This window comes from Camelina sativa, chromosome 11, assembly GCF_030686135.1.
Source record: "Camelina sativa cultivar CO46 ecotype springtype chromosome 11, ASM3068613v1".
NCBI classification, from domain to species: Eukaryota; Viridiplantae; Streptophyta; class Magnoliopsida; order Brassicales; family Brassicaceae; genus Camelina; species Camelina sativa.
In genome coordinates, this window is record NC_141890.1 from 25,598,990 (window position 1) to 25,619,055 (window position 20,066).

At 36.1% G+C, this 20,066-nt stretch overlaps 2 protein-coding genes and 1 pseudogene across 3 annotated transcripts; 1 reads left to right on the top strand and 2 right to left on the bottom strand.

Moving 5' to 3' along the window:
• Window positions 1-801: 801 nt before the first annotated feature.
• LOC104724080 (SKP1-like protein 1A pseudogene) lies at window positions 802-1,218 on the bottom strand (annotated as a pseudogene).
• Window positions 1,219-6,573: 5,355 nt separating this feature from the next.
• Window positions 6,574-12,052, top strand: LOC104724082 (sucrose synthase 5). 2 transcript variants are annotated; one of them, XM_010442528.2, is made up of 13 exons: window positions 6,574-6,951; window positions 7,279-7,433; window positions 7,524-7,707; window positions 8,679-8,797; window positions 8,888-9,200; window positions 9,619-9,792; window positions 9,865-9,981; window positions 10,074-10,240; window positions 10,325-10,549; window positions 10,757-11,323; window positions 11,421-11,559; window positions 11,645-11,730; window positions 11,818-12,052. In XM_010442528.2, the coding sequence occupies exons 1-13, from the start codon at window positions 6,733-6,735 to the stop codon at window positions 11,861-11,863; spliced, it is 2,511 nt and encodes an 836-aa protein (XP_010440830.1). In that variant the 5' UTR covers window positions 6,574-6,732; the 3' UTR covers window positions 11,864-12,052. The 2 variants fall into 2 exon arrangements, with proteins under 2 accessions (XP_010440830.1, XP_010440831.1); XM_010442529.2 differs by having other exon boundaries at window positions 6,611-6,951; window positions 11,821-12,052.
• LOC104724081 (uncharacterized) lies at window positions 12,025-16,229 on the bottom strand. Its single transcript, XM_010442527.3, has 9 exons — window positions 15,864-16,229; window positions 15,661-15,728; window positions 15,144-15,576; window positions 14,843-15,052; window positions 14,297-14,728; window positions 13,858-14,133; window positions 12,554-13,765; window positions 12,445-12,472; window positions 12,025-12,360 (listed from the first exon to the last, which is right to left on the bottom strand). Exons 1-9 carry the CDS (start codon window positions 15,979-15,981, stop codon window positions 12,237-12,239), a joined length of 2,901 nt encoding a protein of 966 aa, XP_010440829.2. The 5' UTR covers window positions 15,982-16,229; the 3' UTR covers window positions 12,025-12,236.
• Window positions 16,230-20,066: the final 3,837 nt, after the last annotated feature.

Below are 20,066 nucleotides of genomic sequence, written 5' to 3' on the forward strand. Positions count from 1 at the left end.
ACTCCGATGTCCTCCGGTCAGGTTCTCACTCTCTCATCCGGCGAGCTTCTTTCTAACCCCTCTACTTATCGTGCCACGGTGGGCAGTCTCCAGTATCTTGGACTCACGAGGCCTGACATTGCTTTCGCTGTTAATCGCTTATCTCAGTATATGCATCAACCTAGAACACTTCATTGGGACGCTGTGAAACATGTTCTACGCTATCTTGCGGGCACTGCAAATGTTGGCTTGTTCTTCTCTGCTAAGTCACCATCTAACTTACATGCTTATTCTGACGCGGATTGGGCTGGAAATCGGGATGACTACACCTCCACTGGAGCTTACATTACGTACTTGGGTCACCAGCCTATCTCATGGTCTCCTAAAAAGCAAACCGGTATTGCAAGGTCTTCCACGGAAACAGAGTATCTTGCCCTCGCTGCTGCTGCTTCTGAGGTCAAGTGGCTTACTTTTCTCATGACGGAGCTTGGAATGAAATCTACTGATGTTCCAATTCTGTACTGTGACAACATAGGGGCCACCTACCTCTCCGCAAATCCGGTATTTCACTCTCGTATGAAGCATCTTGCCTTGGATTATCACTTTGTTCGCGAAAAGGTTCAAGACAAGCACCTCCGCGTTGCTCATGTTTGCTCTGCTGATCAGCTGGCGGATACGCTGACCAAGCAACTACCTCGTGCTCGGTTTCTTGAACTTTCAGACAAAATTGGTCTCTGTTGCCGCCGTCCATCTTGAGGGGGCGTATTAGTGTAGCTAGAGTTTATCTCTATTCTTGTTGATATAGTTTATCACTGATAGAGTTTATCTTCTAGAGTTCTTATCTTGTATAGGTATCGTTATCTTGTATAGAACGATCCTAACAAACTCTTGTATAAATATGTGCTCTCTGTTTTCAATGAGAATCAATCGATTATCATATTCTTCAGCCTGATTGATCTTCATAAACTCAGCATCCCAGGTCTTGAGTTCTTCGTCGGCAGAAGAAGCAACAGCATCAGCGGCATCGGTCTTGGAAGCAGTAACCTCGACGTGTTTCTTGCAATACTCGATCACTTTAGCGAGGATCTTGCTCGTAACGTTAGGGAGAGGGACACCGTTGTCGACGCAGTCGTCTTCAACCATATGAGCGATGGTCTGCGACTCTCTAGCAACCAATTCATCAGCCTCGAAAGATTCACCATCGGAACTCTTCAAAACGATCTTCTTCGTTGTCGACATCTTTGATTCGATTTTGAGAGAGAAGAGATGAGTTTTTTTTTTTTTTTTGTAGATTTGGGAGAGCGTTTGTGAAATTTTTCTCAGAGGAGACGAAAGCAATGAAAAGAAAATATAATAAAAAAAGAGTTTGGGGGTCTCTCTATTTATATACATAAGAAAATCCCTAATTTTTGTTAAGTCGGTCTATTGTTTAGGAAATAAAGGAAATATGTTTTTTATCTTTTTTTTGTTGTTAATTTACTTTTATGAAATTAGGATTTTTTTTCTATTTCTTTCTTTTTCTTTTGGAAAATTAACTTTGATCCGTCGAATTCGTTGTATTTATCTCATTAATTAATATATGACTGATTTTATCTTTTTCCTTTTTTTGTTTGGATACAATTTCATTATTGTTAGAAAAAAAAGTAAAAAGATTTATTGAAATCACTGTATGATAAGAATAAATCAATCAAAATCAGCTTTGTTTAGCTTTTAATAAAACCATGTATTTCCGAAGCAAATATATATATATATATATATATATATATATATATATTTGCTTATTTATATATATATATATAATTATTTAAGTTGACAACGTGTCATACAATAATAATAATACATCTAACTTATTTTTGGTCAAGAATCATACAATATTATTATGTGTTAGGTATTTTCCACAATTTTTTTTTTCAACCTAACATTAATTAAAAGAAAACTCCTAGATTGGTTGCCCAAACTAGAGAAAAGTTGTTTACATAAATCGTTTCGACAATAGCAATCTAGAAGAACGAGCTAAACAATTAGCCTTCACATTGGACATCTTTGGGATTTTGGAAAGGGTGAAAGGAGGCAAGGAGGCACTAAGCACATGGAACTCATCAAGAAGCGTAGAGAAAGCCGGCCACTCCTCCGGAGCTTGCACCATCGATATTAACTTTGCAGAATCCGTCTCGAACCTCTGACAATCAATGCCTCTGGAAAGGATATACTCCATCGCCCATAATAATGCTTCCAGCTCCGAATGAAGTGGGGACGCACTGCGACGTTGACATCTGGCACCCAAAACTAAAGTCTGATTCTCACCACCACCACACAACCATCCTAAACCTGATGGGGTTAGTTACAATCTTTTGTGGAAAAAAAAATGTTAACAATCAGTTGGAAATCAATAAAACGTTCGATGGGGTTAGTTAGTTATACTGATTTTAGAATTGGTATAAAAAAATCCCCTTTATAGTAAAACGGAAGTACACAACATTGTTTTGTAGACTATATAATTTTAATAAGTTGGTTACAAATATGTTATACATTAATGATAGATTAATTGGTTACAAATAGGTTATACCGAAAATTTTAAAGAGAATATTCTAAAGAATCATATCATCTAACTTACCATATTAATTTTCTTTATTAAATTATTCATCAAATAAAATCTTTTGATATCTAACTTAACATATTAATTTATTAATTATCATTATACTTTACCTCTCATTTTTATATATGAGTCTATTTTGTGAAACAAATAAATTATCATATTATTAATTATAATTAAAAAATAGTTTTATTTCTAGATATACCATAAGTTGAATTTTTATAAACAAACATAAATTATTCAATCTATAAAATATTCAAGCTTTAGTAATATTATTCTTTAGAAATAATATCTATTGAATTAAAAATTTTGCTGAGTAATAAGTCAAAATTGGAATATTTAAATTCAAATTTACAAAATTATGTCTTATAATGACATTCAAATCATGATGTAGAATATACATTGTTGAAATAACTTCACATATATAATCTAATACAACATATTAACATTTTATATTAAAATATAAAATATACAAAATCTTATTATATAAAGTTTGGTTCTCAAAGTTAGTAACTCACCAGATCTTGATACGTGTTAGTTTTAACGATCAGAGATCAAAGTTAAAAACTCACCAGATCGTGACATGTGTCAGTTTTAACGATTAAATATCCAAGTTAGTAATTCATCATGTCGTGACACATGTCAATTTTAACGATCAGAAATCACATATCAAAGTTAGTAACACATCACATCGTGACACATGTCAATTTTAATGATTAGAAATCACAGTTTTCAAGCTTGATAAAACGATGCATAAGATAATTGTAATCTTATTATATTAAAAAAAAAACTTTGTTAATCCTAAAAGGAAAAGGATTGTAATACACCCCTCTATATAAGCCAAGAAATGATGACATATTTTTCATCAAACAAAATAATTTCGACTAGCTTTGTTTTTCTTGGTACAAATTTCTTCTTTGTTTTTTTTAACCTTTTGTTTGACACATCATTGTTCTTGAAAAAGTCTCGAAGGCAATTTGTTTGTTGTCAAATCGAAGAAACTATATAAAAAGATTCCTAGATATTACCATGTGTTTTCGTCGTCGTCGTTTCTTTGAATTTTGTTTCGTTTCTCAATTCCATAATGCATACTATGCAATTTTTGACTTTGAAGTGTTAACAAAGGTTCTTATGCATAATAACTAAGGTTTTTGAGATTAACAAATTTCTCATGGTATTATTATTTCTATTAATTTGCTGGACAGGTAGCATAAAAAAAAAAGATGAATACACAAATGCAAGATAACAACAGAAATTATATAACACTAGATCAACTAAACAGAAAGCGTTCTTATCGTCGAACGATAGTATGTCTTACAAGAAAGTGAGAAGCAATAAATTTTTTAAAAAATAAGGAGCTCATTGGAAGAAATTTTCTCATAAAATAGAAAAGGGATTAAGGAAAATATACAGAAAATTATTAATTTTAAAAAATGTAAATACTCACTTCTATATAAACATAGATCATCTCATATTACTCATCTAACAAAATAATTTATTCAAAAATATTCCTTTCAACTTTGTCCTATTGGTCAAACTTTTTTTAATGAGAAGACAAATTTTCCTTATTTTTTTAAACCAAAACATATTTTCTACTTTTTCAGTTTGGAATAGGTAAGATTAATATGTTGACCCGAAAAAAATGGAAGATTAATATATGCATCTTCTTTTTCTAATACTGTCTTTTAAAATTTAGTGTAATAGTTTTAGATTGTTTTATTTAATTTATATTTTCATCTTTGAATTATTTGAGATTTATATATTAGCGTGCTTATAATTTTCTATTATTTCATTAATTATGTCAAATTAATTTTTTTCTAATTTTTCAACCTTGATTGGTTGGTCATAGACCTTTTTGTTTTTGCAAACATAATTGTTACCATTCGTTCAATCTCAAAAGAAGATAAAGAGGAGAAGGTCATCAACCTAATGGTTGAATAAAATAGGCTAATCAAACACAAGCCTACAACAAACATAGATAGATTGGAAAACATAAATCGTTGGTTATAGATCCATAGGAACTTGAAGACAGAGGGTACATCATGGTGTGTCAAAGAAACTTCCATGAATACATTGGGAAATTTAACATTAGTTACTATCAAAAGATTTTGTGACGTTGGAAAAGGGTTTTTAGTTTCATTGGTTGTTGGAGCAAGCCACTTTGAGATAACTAAAAGACGTGAACATGTTCTCTCCACACAGGAGGAGGGCAGAGCCGAGATTCTCTCTATGGTGGAGGAGGTTGGACGCAAGGTTATCTCTCCAAGAGAGGAAGGTGGGAGAGGTTGGACGGAAGGTTATCTCTCCAAGGGAGGAAGGCAGAACGAAGGTTCTCTCCATGGTGGAGGAGGTTGGACGCAAAGTTCTCTCCATAAGGGAGGAGGGCAGAATCGAGGTTCTCTCTATTGTTAGTCATACACTATTGTGATGTAATTTATTTTTTCTTCAAAATATTTTTTGAGCCAACAATTTTAGTGATTAAAGAATCTATGCAAAAGTGAAAGTGAAGAGACATATAATAGTTGGCTTAATTTGTTCATATAGACATTTTTTAGGTGATGGTAAATAATAAATTTGTAACATACAATATACCTAGGTATAAAAAATACTCTTTTGAAGATAACATATATAAATTATTTGTATATTGATATAAATCAGTATATTATAGCAAAAACAAATTTTATAAATAATGTATAATAAATTTTAATATATTTTTATTAAATTTTATTTTAGTTACAAAACTTTAAACCCGCACATCAAACGGGTCTTTATCTAGTGGTTGTATTAAAAATATATTGAGAGTTAGAGTTTCAGAAAGAAACAAAATAACCAGTTCTCATAGAAGGATCCTTCAATTCTGTTAAAGATCTTACATACGACGACAAGATAGCTTCAAATACTAAAGATCATTATTCTCTTGGCCGCTGCATAAATAACTGAAAATAATAAACAAAATATATAGTGGCTTGTCTTAACCAAAGGAAACGAATTTGTATGGGCCAGTTTTAGATCCCTTACTTCATCTTAATCTCTGCTTTTGGAACTTCCTTTGCTCTTCCTCGGCCTCTACTAAATATAGAATAAAACTTTTTGTTTTGTTTAAAGACCTCTTGTATGTTATAATACATGTATTATTATTTTGAATTTCTTTGTATTACTAAGGCTTGACTTCCCTGTGACAAAGAAAAACAAAAAACAAAAAATAGACATAGTTCGACTTATCGCACAGCTATACACACTTGACTCATTTGGTTGAGGAATCGTTTCGTTAACGAGTGATTTTTGCTTTGGTATCAAAGACTTCCACATGGATGAGACCGCTTCTCCAAAAGTGATTTCGTGCCCGTTAACTATGTGTATCACATTCGCTCGATTAACTATCTGACCACCTTACTCTATACATTAACTATTAGTTTTTGGATTAATAAATTTAACATTTTATCCAAAACACAAAAAGGAGAGATAATAGACTACCTAATTACGTATACTTTCAGGTGATCATTAATGTTAATGTTATTGTAAATCTTTGGCAACATATATTCTTACTTCTTATAGTATTTTGATAAATGAATTCTTACTTCTTACACTACTATATTAATTGGGAATTACAAATATAAAACTAACCTTATTGAGAAACTTCAGACACCATTGATTGTAGAAATAAGTTGAATCATGTTTTAAAACATAAAATTGATTATGCAGTTATGTTAGTTTATTAATCCCATTGATTAACATGTGTCAATAAACCATGACTTTTAAACATCCCATCCAATACAAATAAGATAGGATGGGATGTTTTAGTTTCTTTACCCTTACTAAATTACGATTATATTATAGAAGAAATTAATTCTAAATTGCCCCATGTGGCAAATAATGTATTTGTAACATTGCCTTTGATTTGAATCGTTCCCTTCTAAAGACACAAACAAAGAAGCTAAAGCCAAATTAATTAGATGGAGGACAAAACATGACCTTACTAAAACGAAAGGTATATGACCCACACACAATAACATATCCACAAAGATATGTCGTATCTTCATACCTTCGTTCTCTTATAAAAGTAGACAAAGCTGCTAATACGAAACCAATCAAAACCAACGCGAAAACCCGTGTTTAATTTATTCTTCTTGTATTTTGTTTCAATACGTAACGGTAACACAATGGAAATTACATCTGGATCGTTAGGCAATGGGATACCAGAAACGATGGGACAAAACCGCGGGAACATAAAACGTTGCCTCGAGAAGTACATTGAAAAAGGTAGAAGGGTGATGAAATTGAACCAGTTGATGGATGAGATGGAGATTGTTATCAATGATGTAACGCAACGAAGGCGAGTCATGGAAGGTGATCTTGGCAAGATCTTGTGCTTCACTCAGGTCTTACCATTTGTTTCATATCAATATCAATATCAATATCTTATGATGGATGATAAATATACTGCAAGATACAAGATTAAAAATGATTAAAACGACAAATCTATCTAATTAATTAAAAACCATAAAAACACTTTGTACAGTAGACTATTGTAAACCAGAATTCAAACCCTTTTTTATTCTTCATTAAGGAAAACTATGTTATATTTTGTTATCAATTCACTTTTGTATTCCTCATATAGAGATGAGATATCTATATGTTCACTTGGTTTGGAAAAAAAATCTGGTGAGCTAAATTAATTAGGCTTATAAATGTGAATGAAACTGCAGGAGGCAGTGGTAATTCCTCCAAATGTGGCATTTGCGGTAAGAGGAAACCCGGGAAATTGGCAATACGTGAAGGTTAACTCTTCCAATCTCTCGGTGGAAGCTTTATCGAGCACGCAATATCTCAAACTCAAAGAGCTTCTCTTTGACGAGAACTGGTCTCTCTTCTTTTTTCTTTACCAAAATATATATACTTTCGCTTTCTTGATCTCATTATATATGATCTAATTAGAAAAGTTTGTAAACAGGGCAAACGATGAAAACGCATTGGAGGTTGATTTTGGTGCGTTGAATTTCACTCTGCCTCAGCTTTCATTGTCGTCTTCAATAGGAAACGGGTTGAGTTTTGTGTCCTCGAAGCTTGGAGGCCGTTTAAACGATAACCTGCATTCTCTTGTGGACTACTTATTGTCACTTGAGCATCAAGGAGAGGTTCATTTTAACCACATCAAATCCACTATTCTATAATTTCTTTTACCTTGTGTACATGTCGTTTTTACGTTTGCTTTTTTGCACATGAAAAAAATATATAGACAGAAACCACATATATTTCTTAGAAAATAAGGATAAATACTTAAAACTAGGTACTATCCCGCGGAAAACCGCAACTGAACTTTTTTTTAATGAAAATTTGTAATAATTTATGTTGTTATTATGTTATTTATAATAGTTTGTGATTAAAAATTTGTTGCTTATATGATAATTTTTGTATTTTGAAATGTTTATTGAAAACCTGTCAATAAAACATTTGCATGTAATGAATAAAATTATTTAAACCTTTGTGAAATATTTGCTATAGTTGTGAAGTAAGTAAAAAAATATAACTAACATGTAAAAAAAAAATTTATCTGTTAGTTTTTTTTAAGTATAAATTAGTTTTGATTCTAACAGATTTTTTTTACTTTTCTACAATTTATTTTATTTGATGTTTCCCCTATTTTCGTTTTTTTAATTAAAAATATTCATTTAATTAATTATTTAATCTAATGACAATTAAATGTAATTTTTTACACATTTTAAGATTAGTTTTATATTTGTACTTCCCAATTAATATAGTAGGATACTACCCAAACAAGTGGTTCAAAAACACTAAATTTGTTTTTAAAAAAATATAGTACCTACACGGCCCCTTTTAAATTAGGAAAATTCGTAAATCTAACGTGTGTTTTTGGAATTTTAGGATTGAGTGGTAATTTGAAAAAGAGAAAACATAGATTTTAAAAAATTCCTGACATATCGTCTTTAAATAATATTATTTTCTTAAAAAATATTTTTTTATGTGTTTGCATATTAGAAGAAACTTTATTCATTTGGAAAAAGGTAAATGCAATGCAAACGTAAATACAAATAAATAATTGAAGCCTTATCCTAAGCTTATGTCAATGTTGTTTTATAATTTTCAGAAGCTTATGATGAATGAGACTCTAAACACAGCTAGAAAGCTTGAGATGAGTTTGATATTGGCAGATGTTTTCCTATCGGAACTGCCTAAGGACACACCTTTTCAAGCCTTTGAACTCAGGTTAACCTTTAACACCTCTTCTCATAACTTTGAACATTGCTAACCGATAGGTTGGTTAACGTATCGGTTTAAGACTTAAATCGAAAACAGGTTTAAGGAATGGGGTTTTGAGAAAGGATGGGGAGATAGCGCAGGGAGAGTAAAGGAGACAATGAGAATCTTGTCGGAGATTCTTCAAGCCCCTGATCCTCGCAACATTGATCGATTCTTGGCTAGGATTCCTAGAATCTTGAACGTTGTCATCTTCTCGGTTCACGGCTACTTTGGTCAAACCGATGTTCTTGGTTTGCCTGATACTGGTGGTCAGGTTGTTTACATTCTTGACCAAGTGAAGGCCCTTGAAGATGAATTGCTTCACAGAATCAACTCTCAAGGCCTTAATTTCAAACCTCAGATTCTCGTTGTAAGTTCTCTTTGATTTACTCTTTCTAATGAACTTGAGTCTTGATCATGAAACCCAAGTATTCACATTAGTTTTGGTATATACAATAAAGAGTTGAACGGTGTCCTATATGTTGCAAACTTGTCTCTCAAGTACCACACACAACCTTTAGAGGTTAAGAAAAGTTTAGGAATGTACCGGTGTTAAATGACTTAGGAACTCTCACTAAATTCTTACGAATCTTTCATAACCAAAGCTTTTTGAGCTCAAACGATCAAGCTTTTATTACATATCTTATTCAAATTTGTAGTTTTTGTGATCTTTCCAACTAGAACTTATTTTGTTGTATTTCTCAATATTATATACTGATATATATATATATATATATACAGTTGTTTCCTTGGTTAATGCAATATTGATGTCAAGAATTTGATTTTAGGTGACAAGATTAATCCCAGACTCAAAGAACACTAAATGCAACCAAGAATTGGAGCCCATTTTTGGTACCAAACATTCGAATATTCTTCGAATTCCATTCGTAACAGAGAATGGGATTTTGCGTCGTTGGGTTTCCCGCTTTGATATCTACCCTTACCTAGAAAGATTCACTAAGGTAAAAATCATACATAAGAATATATTTTTTCACCAAATTTCATTTTTGTAACTGCAAATAATATGAGTATAGGATGCAACAACAAAAATATTGGATATTTTGGAGGGAAAACCTGACCTAATTATCGGAAATTATACGGATGGAAACTTGGTGGCCTCACTCATGGCCAATAAACTTGGAATTACTCAGGTTACTTACCATTTAATTTGGTAAATTTAGGCCAATAATCTCATTTCTTTGTCAAAAAAAAAATTAACTGAAAGTGGAAATAAAAAATCTAGGCAACTATTGCACATGCCTTGGAGAAGACTAAATATGAAGACTCGGACCTCAAATGGAAAGAGTTTGATCCTAAATATCATTTCTCATCTCAATTTACGGCAGACTTAATTTCTATGAACTCTGCTGATTTCATCATAGCAAGCACTTATCAAGAGATTGCTGGAAGGTAAATAATACTTTTCATTAAGACAATATTTTAATGACAGTCGAGATAGTTTCACATTATCTGGTTTTGGTTCAATTTTGTTAGCAAAGAGAGGGCGGGACAATACGAGAGCCACATGAGCTTCACACTCCCAGGGCTATACAGAGTTGTCTCCGGCATCAATGTCTTTGATCCGAGGTTTAACATCGCAGCTCCTGGCGCGGATGACTCTATTTACTTCCCTTTTACCGCACAAGACCGGAGATTCACCAAGTTTTATCCTTCCATTGAAGAACTCTTGTTTAGCCAAAATGAGAGTGATGAACACATGTACGTCTAACGTCTCTATTCCCTTTTTTTACTTTTCATAGTTATTACATATCCATAATACTACTATACGGTTTCAAGTAGCGGTTAACTGTTTATTTATGCCTTTGCGTTTACATATAATATTTAAAATAATTATGCCATATAGTGGTAGTGGTACCTATGTTTATTTCAAAATATACTAACCGATATTTTGGTTACGAACAAAAGTGGTTATTTGATGGACAAGAAGAAACCGATCATCTTCTCAATGGCAAGGCTTGACGTTGTAAAAAACTTAACCGGATTAACTGAGTGGTATGCCAAGAACAAGAGGCTGCGAGGCTTGGTCAACCTTGTGATTGTTGGAGGATTCTTTGACCCTACCAAGTCTAAAGACAGGGAAGAGATCTCAGAGATCACAAAGATGCATTTTCTGATCGAGAAATACCAACTCAAGGGTCAGTTTAGATGGATCGCAGCTCAAACAGATAGAACAAGAAACGGTGAACTTTACCGATGTATCGCAGATACAAGAGGTGCTTTTGTGCAGCCTGCGCATTATGAAGCCTTTGGTCTTACTGTCATTGAAGCCATGAGCTGTGGCTTGGTCACATTTGCAACAAACCAAGGTGGTCCTGCTGAGATTATTGTGGATGGTGTCTCTGGATTCCACATTGACCCGAGCAATGGTGAAGAATCAAGCGATAAGATTGTGGATTTCTTTGAGAAATGCAATATCGATCCTAACTACTGGAACATAGTTTCGACTGAAGGGCTTCAGCGCATAAACGAATGGTATATATAAATAGAACTGTCTATATTGGGTTACGCTTTAAGCCTCTAAGCATCACAAGATAGTTATAATTATAATTCTATGATTATATATGTGCAGCTACACATGGAAAATATATGCAAACAGAGTGATAAACATGGGGAGTACATATAGCTACTGGAGACATTTGAACAAAGATCAGAAACTAGCAAAGCAAAGATATATCCATTCTTTGTACAATCTTCAATATCGGAATTTGGTAAAATAATTTAGTCATTTTTTTGTTTCATATGTGTGATTTGAAACATAAATGTTTTCTTTTACCATATTTTTGCTTGGAACAGGTGAAAACTATACCCATATTGAGTGATATTCCTCAGCCACCACCTCCTCCTCCAAAGCCTTTGGTGAAACCATCATCAGCTAAAGGGTAAGTTACAACAATTATATTTAGAAACACCACAGATTACATATATTAATGTTATAACTGTTTGTTTATTTTTTTTATTTTTGACAGCAGGAGAACACAGTCACGACTAAGTTTCAGGTTGTTTGGTGCTTAAGCTATCTTCCAAAAGTGCATCTAAAATCAGAACTAATGAAGTGTCCAAACCCCGTTGATGTTTCAGTTCTTATATTTATCTATTTGTATCGTACATTAGTTTCATTATATATGTAACCGCTCAAGTTGTGATTGCACATTCAAATAAAAGGAAACAAAACAAAACACAAAATATATTTGATTTTTACCATTGATTCTTCGGAAGATTATAGGTGATTACTGATTTAACATGTTGAAGCACTCCTGATTGACATAAAATGTCAGAGAAGCAGCGTACCAATATTACTTAGAAAAAGCAAAACCGTGATTGGAAGATTTAAGCATCTTTTCCAGGTTTTGGTCAAAATTGGATCCAAAAGGATATTAGATAAAACTTAGTTGAATTGGCTATCCGGGACAAAATCCACGAATTCTTCGGGTTGTGATTGAGAAGCTGTAAGTTTCGCCACCTTGTAACTTTTTGAGCTTCTTAGGATATCTTGCAGGCTCCCTGAAAACCTATTTCACAAGACAGGCAAAGAGGTTTATGACCATAGTATGTGTATCTACATTTGATAATAATGTCGTTAATTGGTCACTTACATATTTGTTCCTCCAACCAGATTGTTTCCTGTTGAAATCAAGAATCAAAATTAGCATATTTGGTAGAGAGAAGGGTGTGTTCAAAGTTATATTCGGACTGATCAAATACCTTGCTTCCTAAACATAGACGAAGTTACATCACTATCATTGTCTGATGAATTATTTGATGGAGTTTTAGTGGAGTCATGCGAAGTTGTCTTAGATTCATCCTCTGACGTCTCGGCATCCTTGAAGAAATTCGTCGTACTCTTGTTCGCTGTGACTGAGTTAGAGCATTTCTTCACTACTTGTTTCTTGTTTTTGACATTCATCTTACTCTTGTTCACTGTGGCCGGGGTAGAGCATTTCTTCACAACTTCCTTCTTTTTGTTGACTGCGCCTTTCTGTTTAATTGCACCATCAATGTAACCATAAAGGCTTTTCTTCTCTTTTTTAGATTTAGTTCTACCAGCCACTTGATCTTTCTTGTTACCATCACCAACAATATTATCCTTTTGGCTAGAACCAAAATTGTCTCCCATATCAACGTTCTCTTTTAGAGTTTGCATGGAACGGTTGATATCCTCATTAGTATCGTCGACCTCAACAATCTTATTCAACTGTGAAGCATTGCTCTCAGTATTCTTCTTAGCTGGCGTGAATGATGCATCAGTGTCTTTTGGGCTGTCGACGGAAGAAGCCTCAACCTGAGCAGCATTGTTTACCTCAACTGACAATACTTGGGCCTCAACCTCCACAGTGTTCAATGAGTCTTTCTTTTTTGATCTCTTGCTTGATTTCTTCCCACTTTTTTCAAGATTTACTGCAGCTTCGTTCTTTTGCTGCAAAGACTCTACTACTTCGACCTCCTCCACAAAGTTCCAAGAGTCTTTCTTCTTCGATCTCTTGCTTGATTTCTTCTCACTTTTGGTTAGATTTTCCTCCACTTCGTTCCTTTGATGCAAAGAATCTAAAACATTTCTGATAACATTCTCAGCCCCCTCTCCATCTACAACATTCTGTGCACCAGAATCTACTAGAGTGTCTTCTTTAGCTGGGGTCTTCACTTTTTTTGAACTTTTCTTCTTAGTAGACTTCACGGATTTAGCCTTATCAGCATCTATTTCACCTTTTTCCATAGAAACTTCATGTTCACGAGATGTGTTTTCATCCGTAAATTTCGGAATGTGGTCCAGCGTTTTGGATTCATGGACCAAGGCAGTCGGGGTGCTCGTCAAACTAGCAACTTCTAGATTATTTGCATCTTGTATTTTATCAGCATCGATAAGTGTGGCTTCGCTACTTCCCACCTTGTTGACAAATTTGTCACCCATCTCAGTTTCTACAAATATTCACCAATTATGAGATAATTAATAGATACTCCCCGTGACAAATAATTATAAAGAACTATACTCGACCAAGAAACCAAATTACCATTTTGTATTGCGTCTACAAGAGTATCGGCAGGCTTTTCTCCTCTCGAGATTGAAATAGATTCAGAAGTAGCAGTAGATTTATTGATGCGATCCTTTGAGGACTTCTTTTGCTTTTTCTTCTTCTTTGTAGCTGGACCGGTTGTCAAACCACTGCTAACCTCCAACTCACTTTCTGGGTAGCTCACCAAATTATCGGTCTGGATATTATCTACAGAACTTGGTTTAGCTTTTGCGCTTCCCACATCTTCATTAATCTTCTCACCCATCTCATTTTCTACACAAACAATAATATCATATGAGTTGATAGAAACTTCCTAGAGGATAGCAAAAATCAATAAAAAATCAGTAATAACATCATGAATTTATGAGTTAATACTAAAAACTCCCTGAGATCTGATTGCAGAGAATGACTAAATCCAGTGAAGAACTGAAATTACCTTTGCCAAGATTTCCTCTTCTCGGGATTGGATAAGATTCAGAAGTAGCATCAACACGTACTACATTTCCAGGTAGTCCATTTCTCTCGTTCACAATTTCTCTTGAAGCTGTAGTATTATCAGTAGCAGTATCGGTAGCAGCAGTAACAGGAGGCTGACTGATGTGATCTTTTGAGCTCTTCGTTCGCTTTCTCTTCTTCTCTGTAGCTAGACCAGTTGTCAAACTACTGCTAGCTTCCAACTGGTTTTCAGCGTAAGTCACCATTTCAGCAGTTTGAACATTATCGACAGCACTTGGAGTCAATCTGCTTCCCTCACCTCTTTCATCATCTTGTGATGTAATCTGTCCATCTACAAGTTCTGAAGGAGGTGGAAGATCCTTCTCTTGGTCAATCATGACTATATCGGCAATCTCTCCTCTCTTTTCAGTATCTATTGAAATACAGAAATTTCATCAAAAGAGTAAGCCTACCATAACTCTCCATACAACTAATAAAAAAAGATCCCAAACTTGAACCTTAGTTCAAAAAAAATAAAGAAATTTACCTTGTTCTATTGCTCCCGTAAGATCATCTAGCTTTTCTAGAGCTTCTTTAACAGTTTGATTGTCTGGCACATCCTCCATCTCACCCCTGGTATGCCCATCTACAAGCTCTGAGTTGACAGTGGGAATTTTCTCTTCCAATAGCCTGTCCGCATCAGAAGTTTGCTGATTCTCTCCCATACTAACGCCATTTCTCTCGCCGCTTTCAATGTCTACAGAACATTAGAGATATTACAACCAAAGGTAAATGAACCAACACTCTGAAGAACTAGTACATTCCATAACAATCAAAACAGAGGTTACCTGTTCCCATAAGAATACCATCTAGCTTTTCTCTTGGTGAAACAACACAAGATTGAGAGGCAACCTTCGATAACTCGGTTGCACTAACATTAGATTGATGAAGATCAACCTTGGATTTCTTTCGACTAGTTTTCTCATCCGAACTTGTAATCTTCCTCTTCCTCGTCTTCCTCTCAACTACTTGGGTTTCTAAACCTTGGTAAAGAACCAAGGCCTTAGAATGCATACCATCAACAAGTAGTGAACCATTAGCAATCTCCTTCTCCTTCTCAACCAATGAACGATTATCATCAGCAGCCATTATAGTCAGGACCTCACCCTTCTCAACTCTTACAGCATCAACATACATAAACCAGTTTTTACTAATCCCATAAAATGCCTTATACACATTCATAGATTCTGAGAAATGATAAAACTTTCTTCGTCGTTTAATCTGAGAATTAAAAAAACCACTCAATCAATCACTTGTTTGCTTACATCAACAACAACAACAAACGGATATGAACAAAAAAAATACCTTCAAGGCAGAAACATTAATTTCTCCAATTTCAGGGAAAGCTTGTTTATGCTCCTTGCGCAATTTGTCTATTAAAACCAAGAACCACAACAAATCAGAGAAACGCAGTAACAACGTAATTCGAAAATTAACATCACCAGGGACTGATTGATTGAGTAAGACGATTCAGTGATGAATTTGTTTTGTTTTGTTGGGTTCTTCACCTTTGAAATCGGAGATGATTTCATCTTTATGTATGGGTAACGCGAGACGAGTGTCGAGGTTGGTTTCTACAAAGACGCAGCGAATCTCCGGTGAGGAAGAATCTTCGCGATTAGCCATTGTTATACGAAAACGAGACTTGAAATTGGAAGCAGACGAGCGCGAAGAAGACGATGGAGAGAAATTACTTGGAATCGAAAAGGTTTAGGGTTTTATCATTTAAAGAGGTCATTTAATTAAATAAATCATGGAAAAAAAAACAATTATTACAAATTTTGGGAAACTGATTTTTTTTTAAAATTAAAAAAATATTAGGACATGATTGTGTTATACATGTGTGGATGATTTTTCCTTTTAAGTGGAAAATTCGATCGAGATAGAAAAAACCGAAAACTCTCCCAGGCACCGAGTCCCAGTGTTTCCACCGAAGTACTATGAAGCAAGTTTTTACTCGGATCTCATCTACTTCTTTTTAGCAAAAAAAGGTAATTCTTGCTGGTCTTACCCAACCGTTGGAACTTTACATACGGGATATGATGCATCTCCCCACTTTCAAATTCCCAAACACCAATCCCTTCACTGGACGCAAGTAAGCTTCTGTCGGCCTCCTCCTCCGCATAATCTTGCGCCTTACCAGATTACTAGTCCCCTCCTCATATTTTTGACGCTAGAATAATCATCTCAAACCATCTCTATACCAATCTGCCCTTACTCCGGTTGAGTTCCTCCAAACAAAAGCTTGGTACCATGAATAACAGAATCCCTGCTTATCAAAAAGGTAAGGGAGTAGTATGAGGTTACTCTCCGCTCCCAAAGAAGCGAATCCGAGCACCGGAACTAGACTGCACTGTCCTAATTGAAGAGAATTCCCTTACCCTCATTGGACGCCTCACAAACCCATCGGATCAGCTTATGTGGGCTCTTCTACCCTTCATGGAGAAACGCTGGAACCTAAAAGGAAAAACAAAAAGATCAGATCTAGGACGGGGTATCTTTCAACTTTGTTTCGACTTTGAGGAAGATCTCCAAAGAGTCCTAGAAGAAAGACCTTTGCATTTTGACCAGTGGATGGTCATTCTCCAACGATGGGAATCAACAATCTCTGACTCTTTCCCCTCGCAAATCCCTTTTTGGGTAGAAGTCCAAAGTCTCCCAAAGCACTTTTGGCAACCGACTATGCTCCAAACGATAGGTGAAGAGATTGGAGAAGTCTTGGAATTAGATATTTCCTCAGACTTTGCGAAGGTGCGTGTTCTTATCGAGGGACTCCAACCTATCACCAAAGAGACGATTGTAGAGTTCTCCACAGGATCTGAAACCCTTGTCTTTCTGGATTATAAAAATCTGAAGAACCACTGCCAACACTGCCTCAGACTCACCCATGAGAAGAAAAACTGCCCAGGTTTACAGAAACCAGAAGAACAAACCCGAAGTGCACACACTACCAAACCTAACTCAAACTTTAACTCCCAAGGTACTGTGAGGAACTACTATACCCCAGAAAATAATTTCTTACCACCTCAAGAACATCCCCACAGCCCTATAAGAAGCGTCAACTCACAGAGAAGCTCAATCCCACAAAAGAGACCTTATGAGCGTTTGGACTTTGACTCCTACCGTAGAGCTGAAGATTTAAGTCGCAGTCACCACCGACCTACCAGAGCAACATCCTCTCAGATACGGGAACCATTGCGTTACCACCCCAATAAGGGTCGAGTCTCTGTACACCGCCACAGAGAAAAATCCCTTTCAAAGTCTCTCACAAGAAACATGCAGTGGAGAGAAAGATCCCACTCCTCGCCTCAACCCCGGGATGATTCATCGACCTATTCTAGAGCCCACAGGCCACCTCTAGAACGTGATCAAAGAGACTTTAACCCCCCACCCCCACCCCCGCGTCCCCCAACCCATGAGACTAGAAGAACCCTAATCACCACAGGGGAAAAGTCCCCACCAATGAGAGTGCCCTCCCAAGAGCCTCCACCTATACTAGTACCCTCCAAAGAACAAGTTATGGAATATTTGATGGAAGTAACAGTCCAATACACTTCATCTACGGATCCAACTGAAAGTGCAGCTCGCAAACTAAGAGTAATCCAAGGAGAATCAAGAAACTTAATGGAAGAAACAGCTTCCAGAATCCTTGCCTCTGCCTCTAGAGAACCACCGGCCCTTGTTGGTAAAGAACCACAGACGATGGACACGACACAGAATATAAACCGCCCCTCCCCTGAGATTCTCCCCAGACTGAAGCAGACGTCAGGTCAAAGTAGTAAAAAAGCCAGAGGGCGCCCCCACTTCACAAAACAGGAACCAAGGTTAATGTATTACTTCCAGGAGCTAAAACCCAAAAACGAAACCTCACTAAAGGGTCCCCAAGAAAAGCTAGTTCAGGAAAAGGTACCTATGTTACAGAGAAGGGTAACTCCAGTAGAGCTAGATCCTCAAAGCCAAACCGCTCACCCGCTCAAGTATGTGAACCCCCTTCACCTGCTAGTAAGTCAGCGTCATCAACTGCACCCCCACCTATCATTTTAATTCCGGCAAGAAAGAAAGGAGTGGATTTTCAGAATCCACCAGCTCCTCTTCCTTAAAGATTGTGAGTTGGAACTGTTGTGGGTTGGAGAATCCTATAACAGTTCGTCGACTCAAGGATATTCACTGGAAAATATCTCCTGACTTCTTATTCCTCATGGAGACAAAGAATAGTTCAGAACAAGTGCTCCAAAAACTAGATTGGTTAGATTATCCTTCAAATATGCTTATCCCACCGCTTTCTCCGGGAGCTGGGGGACTTGCACTTTTCTAGAAACAAGGAGCAGAGGTAGAAATCATCAGTTCTAGCCAGAATTTCATTAACGCCAAGATTAGTGCCAGAGGAAGGATTTTCTTTGCTACCTTTCTCTATGGCGAGCCGGACAGAGCAAAACGAATCCAAACTTGGGAAGAACTCCGTGCTTTTGCAGAAACAAGAGAGGGTCCATGGATCCTAACAGGAGATTTCAATGATACCATTAATAACTCTGAAAAAAGAGGAGGACCGGTAATATCAGAAGGATCATTTGTTGACCTTAGAACCTTTATGTCAGAATGTGATCTATATGATCTTAACTACTCTGGGAATTTTCTCTCTTGGCGGGGACAGAGGCACTCACATTTGGTTCGTTGTCATCTTGATAGAGCCATGGCAAATAGTGCCTGGGCGGAGGCCTATCCCTCTGGTCGTAGTGAATACCTACGTTTTGAAGGCTCTGACCACAAACCAATCGTTGTCTCCTTTAACTCTGAAAAAAAAAGAAACAAGCTGGTCTGTTTCGCTATGACCGCAGATTAAGAGACAATGCAGAAGTTAAAAAGCTAATCCAGACAGCCTGGAAGCACTCAACCGCCACAACCACAGATGAGAGAATCAAACTCTGTCGTCGGGTAATTATAAAATAGAATAAAGAGAAACACTCTAATAGCCAACAGAAAATCGAAGAGCTCAGACAATGACTGGAGGACAGCATGGCCAGTGATGCAATAGACAATGATCAAATCTACCTAATCAATAAAGAACTTTTGGCGGCTTACCAAGCTAAGGAGGAGTTTTGGAAGCAAAGAAGCCGTCAACTTTGGCTTGCCTTGGGGGATAGGAATACAGGGTTTTTCCATGCTTCTACCAGAGGAAGGAAAGCAATCAATAATATTTTTGTCATTGAAGAAGAGGAAGGTCACCCAGTATTTGAAGATGCGGAAATTGAAAGAGAAATATCTAAATATTACCAGACCCTCTTCACCTCCCAGGGGAGCCATAGTACAGAGATTGTCGAGAAGTTATCTCCCCATGTATATCCTCTGAAGTCAATGAATCCCTCATTAAGCTTCCAACTCCTCTGGAAATTAAAAAAGCCTGCTTCTCGATCCATGCTGATAAGGCCCCTGGACCAGATGGCTTTTCTGCAAGCTTCTTCCAGTCAAATTGGAACTCCATTGGAGAGGAGATCACTACAGAGATCCAGAACTTCTTCACCTCCGGGATCCTACCACCAAAGATCAACCATACTCATGTGAGACTGATCCCAAAGATTACAAGTCCAAAGAAGGTTTCAGAGTACAGACACATTGCCTTATGTTCTGTGTACTATAAAATCATCGCCAAGATCCTGTCCAAGCGACTTCAACCTGTTCTGCAGAATATTATCTCGAAAAACCAATCTGCTTGT